The 12,060-nt window shown below is 36.6% G+C and overlaps 1 protein-coding gene across 23 annotated transcripts in view; it reads right to left on the reverse strand.

Annotated features, from left to right (window-relative positions):
- Positions 1–12,060, reverse strand: part of VTI1A (vesicle transport through interaction with t-SNAREs 1A) — a 280,707-nt gene that overhangs the window by 103,304 nt on the left and 165,343 nt on the right. For 11 of the 23 annotated variants that reach the window (XM_026069623.1, XM_026069625.1, XM_026069615.1 and 8 more), the window contains 2 exons: positions 7,763–7,833; positions 2,052–2,113 (listed from right to left, as the gene is read on the reverse strand). In XM_026069623.1, the coding sequence (XP_025925408.1) occupies positions 2,052–2,113; positions 7,763–7,833 (133 nt within the window). Of the gene's footprint in view, positions 1–324; positions 924–2,040; positions 2,114–7,762; positions 7,834–12,060 lie in introns of those variants that run through there. The other 12 variants (XM_026069614.1, XM_026069629.1, XM_026069644.1 and 9 more) reach the window with 3 other exon arrangements.

A 12,060-nucleotide genomic window follows, 5' to 3' on the forward strand; every position in this document is an offset into this window, starting at 1 on the left:
TACCTGAACTGAGTCTAAATCCTAATGTGCCTTTCATCCAGATGAGTGACTCAGCTCAGCAGTTTTGCCACAGAAAAAGGAAATCTAGTGCCCTTCTGACATACAGAAACATGCCATCTTGGTGTCTGACTGCATAATCCTTTTGTCTGAAAACAAGAACCCAAGTACATTTCAGAAAGATCRTATTTTTCATTTGGCTTATGGAACACTTATAAACTAGGACTCCTAACTGTGATTCCCAAACACAAAACAAAGTCAAAGGTTACAGCATATGTTTTTGTTTCAGCTTCTCCAAATTACTTGCAAATGTATTCAAACACAATATGAGGAGATACTTTATTTTATTGAAAATAACAGACTACAGGGTGCTGCAAAAAAGGCTGAGGTACCTCAAGCATAAACATGGAAAGAATACATTGGTTTAGAAACCCATAAATCCTTATTTGAATCTGCCAACCTGAAAGCCAAGTAAAGCCCGAAAAAACTATTTCTCCTAAATGCTATGTCTGATTAAGCCATACTATTAAATGACAGCTGAACTTTAACATTAATATGATATTATTTAAATAACTGCATGATTTTTTTTTACACTAAAATGATGAATGATTTTTGGACAGCTCAATTGACATAAAGCAAGAAACCCCTTTAATGAGATTTGACAAAATGGAGACATATGCAGAATATTTGTTACAGCTCATGTCGCAGGGTCCTTCCTGGGGAGACTTGGGTTTGGTTGCGTCTTTTCTTTCTTTCTTTCTTTTTTTTTTTAATATTTTATTTTGATTGTCTACAAGCACTGAACCATCCCTTTCAATTGCCACTTCCTTTCTCCATGGATTTTGAATTTAGCTTGTGTCATTTACATATTACTCTTAATCAGAGAATTTTATATGTTACTGTTGAGAGTTGGAATTGTAAGAAAGCTGTGGAATGAAGGCATGAAGGTCAGTCATCTTAACCTTTGTCAACTGGGTATACAAGGAACTAACAAAGCTATTTTCTGAGGAGACTTATGAAGAGATAAAGCTTGTACTAAAGAACAACTTATTAAATTCTGGTTTTGATATTTTCCAAGTCAAGTGGTAAATCAAAAACTATGCTAAAACTTCTTTTTCTTTTTTTTTAAGGAAATTGCATTAAACAAACACATGCAATGTAAAAACCCTGGGAAAGGTAATTTCATACTGAACTCTTCTGAGGAGTCTACAAAGTCCCTTAAAAATGTGTTTCATAGCATCCAATACCACTTATCAGAGAGAAGCTTTTCTTCTTTAGGAAGCTGAATAAGAGCACAGAAACATGGACATCACAGAGACACTTGGGTGCTGCTTTAGTTAAGTAAAGAATATACATATCCAGAGATGTCACTAATTCAAAAAGGCTGTTTGGAAAGGTACTGATGTAAATTCAAGGTGGCTAGTAATCACTGGATAACCTTCCTCCCTGCAATCCCAGATAGACTTTTAGGAAGCTGCAAATTTTTCCTTCCCACATCATTTAACTTTAATCCCAGGGACAATTTTCATAACATTAAAAACATAGAAGAAATATGTTAAAAACACAAGGTTTGACAGTGTGTCTGCCCAGTCTGTTCAAACAGAGTGGATCATCTTAACCTTTTCCTCTGTGTGTAAATTTACATTGGCCCAACGCATTTACAAGCTATCTCACATAAAAACTAACGTGTAAAAAACCTGAAAACATTGAAACCCTGAAAATGCTCAAGAATCACTATCATCATCAAAAAGCCTAATTTTAGAACAGAATGAAAAAAAAAACAAATAAAAAGAAGCAAAAATGATAAATGATGGAGCAAGAGGTAATCCCTCAGTCTACAGAAAATTCTTTCGTTAGCTGTGATAAAACCTTCTGTCTAACCATGCCTGCTTTATTATCAGCATTCATTTGAAGAAATTCCATATAGCCGCTGGTGTAAAAAAAAGTCAGGCAAGTCAGCAAAATGCTGAGAGGTTGAATTAACACTAAAAATAAAGGTACAGAGGGAGAGAGAAAAAAAAGGAAAGAGAGACGTGTCCCTACCTTGGCCTTACCTTCGCAACATTCCTGTCAAGATCCTGGAGCTCTTCCCCAGGTTTGCATCTGTTTCTCTAAGCTGAGGAGAAAAGAGTACTATTAAAATCAAAAGGYACATGTACTCCATTCTGTACAACGAACAGATAATTCTACTGTCATTTGATTCAATCAACCTCTGTTTTAGCCCACAACAAATTTACATGCAAGAAATCCACTAAACTCTGATGCTTAAAAATGTTTTGTCTGGTTTTCATTTATATAAAGATGAAACCTATGGAAGACAAGACATTGAGGCAACAAAGACGAACCAGGATAGAGAGCAAAAGCTTTACAAATAAAGTGTTGAAGGCAGAAGCTGTATAGATTGCTGTCCGTAATTCCCACCGATGTGTGCATGTGTATGGGTTCTGAATATTAGCGAGCGCATCAAGGGATGAAGGCACAGCCATGTGCTGTGTGCCTGATGCTTTACCAAAAGAGAAACAAACACAGCTTTCTTTCACTGTTTTTCAAAGACACTAGTTTAAAGAAAAAGCAGTACAACAGAACAATGTCATTTTACTGRTCTGTGTAAAAGAAATATGCCCATACTGTCTCTTACAAATGAGACCTGTACGGACCTTACAGCAGCCACCGTCGAATTGGAGCCCAAATACTTTACGAACACTGACTATGTAAACTATAAGAATATGTATATAGTATGTACTTAAGGTACATCTGTATAATACATATTTTGGCATGTAAGGATTGTCTCAGTTACCTCACTGACTGGAAACAGCATTTTAAGAAGGACACARGAAACCTACATGTTCAGCTAAACTTAATCAGCTGACTTGTTCCAGAGCTCTCTAAAAAAATCTTGCAAAATAGGTAAATGCCCAATTGAATAAAAAAATGAAATTGGGGAAACTAAGAGAAGTTATGAAGAAAACTAAATTCATATTAAAAAAGAAGTGTTATTTCTGTTGTTCTTTAAAAAGGAATAAAACCTCCCTTTTCTTTTTGTTTATTAGTCTCCTACAAAAGGAAGTCTAGAAATGACAAATTACAGTATACAGGAATAACAGAGATACTCTCCTATTGCCTCTTTTGCTACTGATAACTAAAGAAGAGACATCTTTTGACATTCTAAAGCTCTTGGAACCAGCGGGACATCAAAATCTGCAAATGATTGCCAGTAATAAAATAGTAAGGACCACTGTTTCTAATATGCCCAGAAACACAGCTACATGGACATAAATATAAACATCCTTYCCCTTATGAAAATTGAATATTTACCTCTTCATTATCAACTCAGATTGAAAGGATTATCTGACTCATTTACTTCTTACTAAAGAAACTTGGTTGTAGAAGACAAAATGCATCCTGTGTTACAAATCCATCAAAACAGTAACACTGCCAAGAAAATCTTCCAATAATAAATCACCTTCACCATAACAAATCACTATCATATCTTGAATATATGTATAGCAGCAATATGAAAAACAGTTTCTATTTTGGAGCCTGATAGTGTAAATATTTGCTACCAAATTTAATGTTTATTACTGAAATCAATAGTTGCAATCAGTGGCACATAACCTTTAGGTACAAATTTCCTTTTTGTTCATGTAAAAATGATATATTATATAATAGTGTTTAATGTAAACACTATTAAGGAGATACCAAGCAGAAGCTGGGACTGAATGGCACTAGAAAGACTTGCTTTTAGCAATACTGTATTCAATGGAAAGGCTTGCACCGACTCTCAGACCTCTATAATTATGTGCCATGATGGGACAAAGATGAGCGTTGTATTCTGGGGAGAGCCATTCCTCCATTTTTTCCTGATTCATCTAGACAATTCAAGCTCCAGAAAAGTAGTTCAGCCCAATTTGACACAAGCAACAGAAGAAAAAATGTCACAATAATTTTAAAAAGGCTCATTAATAAGACAAATTCTTATTCATGCTAGAAGGGAATCTGAAGTACAAATGTATGCTTTACATTGCTCTTTTATTATTCATAAAGATGCATTTAACACTTGGGGCTTCTCCTCCCTTTTCACAGAAAAGTAGCTCTCTCCTTTTTACCAYTGTATGTTTGATCCTAACTTTCCTCTTTTTGCTGCAGGATTCTACCTGACAGCTAGAATCAGTACTGATAGTTAGGAAGGGGGAGTTGAATCTTAGAGGTTTCACAAAGTCCTCTAAGCAAGAAGACCTGATATTTCTATGGTTAAAAAAAAAAAAAGGGCAAAAGAAAAGTTAGCAAACACACACATACACCCAAACTTGGGAAATCTCTTGCTACAACTCAAGTGAGTGCTAAAAAAGCCCCAACCTTTTCTTCCTGTGCTGGCAGAAAACCAATCAAGATTTTCAAATCACAAGTTTTGGTTTTATGTAAAAATTAAATATTTGGTGAAAGCTCTTCTATCATTTCTTTACCAATACCACAACTCTGCAATAATAAGCCGAAGTGTAAGTGGCATGCTAACCTGTTAAATGGTAGATTCCTTGGCACTTCCTTGTTTCACAGAAATGCTGTAGTGAAAACCTTTTGGAAGATGCTTTGACATTAGCAAAGACAAATCTACACAGTTTGTAAAAAAGCTTTTTTTAAAAAGTAATATTGAGAAAGGAAGGAAGATGGAAAAGAAGCTGATGCTGGTATCTTGTCTGCCTCACATTTTAATTTAAGGTTTTACTCCCAAATGTTGCCTCTTTCAGAATCCTGTATAATCTGGTTAACCTATATGACTCCTGTAGCAGAGCTTCTACCCCTTCTATTTGACTTTTTTTTTTAATAGTTAGGAAATTCCTGTTCATGGATGTTACTACATATGTAAATCGCATGACACATCTCCTTCCTTTATTCCAAATACTATTGGTTATGTATTGCATTTTTCTTCATTCACATTTTACTCTGCAGACAGGAAAACTCATATATGTACATTTAACAAAACTACACAGACTAACTCAATTAAATTTTCCTCATAAGAAAATCTCTCCAATTTTCACAAGATGGAACTTCTAAAAGTTTGTTCCCTGGTTGGTAACATAATGCTTCCATGTATTAAGTGTRAACATATTATGCACTGATGGAACACCCTCAGTCCCGGGCTTAAAAAAAAAAAAAAAAAGTTATCCAAGGTCATCTCTGACTGTACATGTGAGCATAGACAGCTTGGACAGGTCCACTCGTGTGGCTCCAATGGAGAACTTTCCTGAATCCTCCARTCAAAAAATCTTAAGKGGCACAGGGTAAAAACTTGGAATTTAAGACTTTCCATTCATGACAAGAGGTCTTTCGATGAATTGTAGTGCATATATTTCCCGGGAATATACTTATTTTTAATCTTGCTTCGTGTAGCTTACAGGTCTTGCCATCGAAAAAATTGACTGTTCAGGCAGAAGGCACAGAAAAGGAAAGGTTATACTAAGAACTGTAGGTAGACAGAGTTATCAGAACTACACTCCTCTTTCTCTAACTTTCCTGAGGATTYTGGCAGAAAGGGATACATTTTATTTACCTCCATTGCCTAGGGTTTACTTGTCCAGATAGAAACAGAAAAGCATCTCAGACTTAGCAGTCACTAGGGATGTGCTGAGGGGAGGAGAAATGAGACAGATGCCTGTAAAGTTGCCTGAATAACACTTGCTCATATCCTTTAGCTATATTTAATGATTTAGCTATATTTAATGATTTAAAGTAGCTAATGCCCAGGATGTGAGAAAGCAACTGGTATAGATCAGATCTTTTGACAGAAAATGCCTCATTAAAGCTGTCATATGAGGCTTTACTAGTCAAAGATATCCAGACAAAGAAACTCCCTGAAACAGATACAGGAATTTTCTTAAGTGGCAGTGGTCAGCTATAAGCCTGTAATATGATTTAGCTTTGGCAAAATTGGACACTAAAGAAAGTATCTGTTCAGTGCATCCTGGACAAAATATCACAGATACAGTCACTCCTGGTTCTGGGTGAGTTAGTAGGGTTGGTGAGACCTTGGTGAAATTCTGCGAGCAGAAATCAGAACAGAAGAGGCAAATCTCTTCGACCACAGTGCAGAGAAGTTGTACGAGTGGGTTGGGATGGGATGAACTACTGGGCATCTTCATTAAGTTGTGCAGAGTAAAGAAGATCTCCATGGAGGCAACATAAGCCAAAAATGACATAGACACCTTATCTTGTCTGCGTTCACAGAGCAGCAGTGTAAGAAACTACCAACTGTTATTTCACACAGAAAGAAATGTTGGCTTTACCCATAAAACAAGAAAGCTCCTTCTCACTCCAGTAGAGGGAACATGATTAAAGAACTTCTCCCCTGGTTTGCTGGAAGTGTTTGGAGGCTCAAACTCCCAAAGAGTTTCAGCACAGAGAYGTATTTTGCAGCCACTGTCTTGAAACCTTTGCCCCCTTTGGTCAATTGTGGACAACTGAGTGGTAAAAGGCTCCCCAAACAGATCTTACTCTCAAGATTGTTGCTAGAGACTCCTGCCTGTGAAGCAAATCTCACTATGCTGTAGCTTCCTTTCTTTCCTCAAGATCCTGCTCTTATATTTAGCCACAACTCCTTTCCTACTCTTCTTTCCTTTTGTCATCAAAACAAACTTCAGGAGAAACAGAAATAATAGCAAGAAACCCTGCACTTCAAAGTGTGGGAGATGGGACAGTCAGCAGTCTTGCACATTTCTATGGTCAAAAAAGACCTTGACTTCCTTGCTTTCTGAAGAGAAAGCTGTTATCCAAACTGTAAAGCAGGGCAGTGATGATGGCTAGAAAGTTAAATATTTTTTCCTAATAATGAATCTCTCATCATTTTTCATGAAAATAAAGATTTTTCACAAGTAGATCTCAAAGACATTTACAAGGGGAATGGATAACCACTCCATTTAAGAAGCAAGGAAACTGAAAAAAGGTGGCAACTTAATAGCCCAGTGGTAGAGAAAGCTATGTTTCCATGCACGAGATTAATAGTGCTTCCTAATGTTACAGACTCATGCTATGGACAAGAATCACTGTTCTGAACTGACTGGAAAGGATGGTGCCACACATGCGCTCCTCCAAAGTTCTGGAATGCCATTAGCTGACCTTCCCACACACTGTCCCCAGGTTTTTCCTGACTCAGGTAATCCATGCATATTTAAAGCCACAAATTATAAATTGGATTTAACATACATATTTTTATAATTTCAGCCCCAAACTTTCCTTCCATTAAGCCAGTGGGAGKTTCAACACTGCCTTTTAAAACAGCAAGACTGAAGCTATCACTTGATACTATTTTTTTCTTACTGCATTTTTCTCATACCAAACCATTGCATATATCCTAAGGAGGCAAGTATTAGGAGTTCATTTTCTTTKCAGCTACAAAGAGTGGGGTTGATCAATTATTAAAAGTTAAACTACAATACTGAACCTTGTTTTATGGAAAGTCCAAGAAGTCATTGCAATAGACACTATAGAAAATCCTTCAAAGGACAGAAAGCAGATTTGACTGTGACGTTGGGGACAGAGAGCTTGCTTCCAGCAGTGGGTTTGTTGACTTCAATGTGACTACCTGTGAGAGAAGCTCTGCAGGATTGGGCCCATATGAGACACTCTAACTACATCACTGCAGACGGTGATCATGATAACAGCTGATTTATTTAAAAATCTAATCAATATGCTGGATAATTTTTGCATGCACAGTGAACTTGCCCAAAGCAAATAAAATCCTAGGCCAGCAATTATTTATTATCAAACTTACCCTTTCCCGAGCACGCTGGATCTTCTCTCTGTCATGGCTGAGGTTTTCCAGCATCTCCTGTCCAATCTGTTCTGCATTAAAAAATCAAAATTTAAATCATGAAAAATATAGCTTGCGACTGTAAGGCCTCAAAATGCCAGGTTAGATTGTAACAAAGCTAAAGAACAACTGCATTTAATACATATGATAGCCTAATCACTCCTCCTAACTGCAAGGAGGAAGACATCATTATACTAAATTTTAAGTCTGCCAAGCAACATAAAACTGAAGAAGTAACAGTCAAACCAGAAGCTGACCCCTTGCAATCCACTGAGGTTGCCTAGACCCTGGGAATTGATGCTAACCTTTGGTCTATGAAACAAAGGCAAGAAGTCTTTCAAACTTGCTCTAAGAGCTGAGTGTTCAGGCTTCCCACACACTCTTTAAGCACACTCCTTGTCTTAGAAAGGAAGTCAGGCAGCCTTCACTAAAACTCTGGTAATACTTACACTTCTGAAGATACTGAAAAGTCATATTAGAGGAAAATATTTCTGTGTGCTTTTCAGCTTTAACCACTGATGTTTTAAAATACCCAGCCACCTCAGGCTAAGGCAGTTACTGGTGTCTGTTTTGCTCCACCATACCCTGTTTCTGGCAAGCTTGGAGGTGCACTGTAATGGATCTCCTGATGTTTCTAATGGGATACATATACATTCATCTGTTGGCATCACCTTTTGTTTGTATACTGGCTGTTTGCTTCTATAGCCTACGCTGAACCAAAGGTCTCAAAATTCTAGTGGAGAGAGGAATCCAGGCCTCAAGACACGGTACAAAGACAACACAAGATGCCAAAACTTTCCTCTTTAACTAGCTTTAGTCAGATGCTCCTCTTAGACTGAAATAATAGCAGCAAACATAGAGAAGAGATTTTCATCTTCAAAGCTCTACAGAAACATTAAGCAATCCTCCCTGTATTTCCCTGAGGGAGAAAAATAAGTTATAACATTCCCATTTTACAGATGGGGAAAGAGACGCAAGTAGCTGAAGCAGCTGTAGCTTGTCTCAGGACCCACAGCAAATGTGAGGCAACCAGGCATTTCTGTGCACAGTTAGGCTACGTAGCTAAATTGCCAGAGACGTACCAAAACAGAGCAAACTATAAAAAATGTGATTTTTTTCACAAACAACAGAAATCGTGCCTTGCTTTCATTCTGGTGAATGAGTTGGATCTTGAAATGTGATTATTTAAAGAGTCGTAAGCAAATGAATCAATAAAAAAACTACCAATATATTACTAGCTCAAACATGACTACTTCAGTCTCTTTTTATTTATTTTTTTAATAGAAGTGGTTCATCTTTAGGATATAATCCAAATAAGAATCACATCAAACTTTTAAAATTTGAGACAAGCAATTTTTTTTCTAAATTCATTTGACACAAGGTATACATTCTGCCAGACAAGGTCTAAGGAAATTCATTACATATATATTTCTCTATCTGTTGCCAAGTACAGTACAAGTAAGATAAATATTTCCTCAGATATCTGACCACAAATTGACATCCTCATTATGCTGTCTTGTCCCTCTTGGCTTGCTGCTCTTTACTTTTAGCTGTATATACAATGCCTCCCAAAGGTGAAATGTGGTAAGATGTGGTTACTGAGTTTAAAAAGCTGTAAGGTGCAGTACAAATGGTAGACTAAAAGTGATTTGAGACAGACCTGTGTGTATGTTTGCATGTCAAAGGACTTACTGGATGAAACTATACTAAGGTTATTTTTCATCAAAGCACTTAAAATACTGGAATACACAAAGAGATATATGCATTCAGTGCAATTTGGGGAGAAAAAAACAACCCCAAACCTCTTAAAAATAGAGGGAAAAACCCAGCAAATTACTAACCAAGTAGCAGGAGGTGGAATAATGACAAATATTTATTTCTAAAAATTGCACATATTTGTGTACAGCCATAAAGGAGTACGAGGAGTTGATTTGCCTTCAAAGGAAGAAATGTAAAGTAAATTGCTGAAATGGCTTGCTATTTCACAAACAAAGCTCAAAATATCTTTATAGGAAACAGCTCTATTTTTATTGCACCAATTTTAAGCAAGTTACCGTAGAGTTTTTTTTCATCTTCTTCCTGTCACTGGCAAGTTCACACTCTTAGCTTTTTTATAATGATTGAGTTTATTTTCCAACCATCAGTGTGACAGCAGCATCAACTGTAAGTGAGGGTAAAACACCGTCACTTTGACGAATAGTGTATTTTCCTCTCATTGTCGATGACTGAAGACATCAATAAATAAGGAAGGAGAACATGTCAGCCAGAATATCACAGAATGAATTGTTGATATGACACTTAGGGATTAAACCTTCAGCCATGAAGTTCAAACTAGCAGAGGGGTCTGGGAACTGAGATAGTTGCATTTCTTCCCAGCAGCCTCTACAGATAAATAATTGGACGGATCATCAATTTTACAGGAGCAGCTTTACTCTACATGCACTTTACTTGATGATCTTTGGCCTTTTTGGGGCTCAAATAACAACATAAACTCAACAAAGAGACATAACGGAGGTAACATAATCTCACAATAAGTTTGCAAACACAAATTGACACCTTTATCCACAGATCCTTTTCACATCCTTGTTGTACTCTTGGAAATTTCACTGATGATGGTAAAAACTTCATTTTCAGTGGGAAGGTCAAGACAGATAAACAAAAGTATTAATAAACAAAGAAAAAGTTCAGGCATATAAATGATATTAAGACATGCCTCTTCTCCTGTTTTGCAATCGAAGGTGCCCAGGACTGGAAAAAAAGTGGCGTCGGCCCACAACACAGCTAATTACAAGCTTGACATCATTGCTGTCTGCTAGCTATCACATCTCAAGGTTCCCCAGGACCATGATGTTTTCCTGCCTGCTCAAACCTTCATCTATGTGGTAGCTTCATGCTTTTAGTGCAACAGTACTGTATAGATCTTTCCAGACTACTTGTAATGCAAATCATGGACGATGCTACAGCAGTTATGTGAAAAAGTCAGGTTTCTAAGATATATTGTGGTGCAGATGCATGAATTAAGACCTATACACAAACTGAGGGGTGTTGCATGTCGCCAGTAACTGTGCTATTTCTATGGAATCTTAACAATGTCAATTATTTGGGGCTTATCCGTTCCTTTTAGGGGTCTGCTTGGACATTTATTATAGTGCAGTCTCAAGTCCTACAAATGACTGTGTGGTGCTACCTTTTCTAACAGAAATTCCCCAAAAGACACATAAAATTATGTTCTAAAACTACAGCTGAACTGTAAGAAGCAGAAGCATTTACATTATTATCATCTATGTACTGACACAGGGCAAGAATATTCAAGACACAGATTATCACACTCTTAAACTGTGCTGTGATGAACAGAAAGAAAAGAAAATTCTCAAGAAGTAAATAACTTCATTAACAAGCACCAGACTTAAAGGGAACTGGAATGCCAAACTTCATAGCCCCAAATATGTTCTGCCTCAAAGCTGCTGGAACACGGTAGAGGAAATCAGCCTCTTCACTGCTGAAAAATTTGGTAATAATGCTATGTTGTGGGTCCTACACAACTGCCTCTATAAGACCTGGCTCTATGACACCCTGTTGTGCAAGAAGAATATAAAATTTCTAATTCTAAAACACTGAATACAATTGGAAGAATGAAGATGCTCCCCTCCTTCCCCATTTATGCAAAAACCGGCATATTGTTTTCCACTTCTGTGTTGAGATACTCCCAAAAGACAATGATCACTTCTGGTGTTGCTTTACGCTCTTGAATATGCCCTTATTTTGGAATTTGCCTGTAATAAGCTATATATATTATTTATTTATATACATACATCATTATATTTAAGACATGTTCCACAAAGCTTGACTTCTAATACTTACATACTCCTATTAAGGACGCAAAATAAGTTGTGCTTGATCAGTTTTTTTCTTTCTTTTTTTTTTTTGCRTCTGGCCATTTAAGTATTTATCTACTTTAGCAGCTAAATTGATTTTGAAACAGTTTTTTCTAATCACTCAAGTCAATAATACCTTTTTTCTTTTTTTAAGAAAGATGCATATATTTACTCAAGAGACAGGAATAACCCTCTCCAGGCTTTTTGATAAAAAAACATGCATTTTATGAATTCTGAGGAAACAGTCTCCTTTTTTTTTTTCTCACATGAAAAATAAAAAAAACTGACACAGTTTATATAGAACCTTTCCTCTCAAAGTGTATAGAAAAATATATATATATATGTTTCATAAGAGGCAACATATATCCTGAAATGGTAAAAAGA

This window comes from Apteryx rowi, unplaced genomic scaffold, assembly GCF_003343035.1.
Source record: "Apteryx rowi isolate R43461 unplaced genomic scaffold, aptRow1 scaffold_3, whole genome shotgun sequence".
Lineage (NCBI taxonomy): Eukaryota > Metazoa > Chordata > Aves > Apterygiformes > Apterygidae > Apteryx > Apteryx rowi.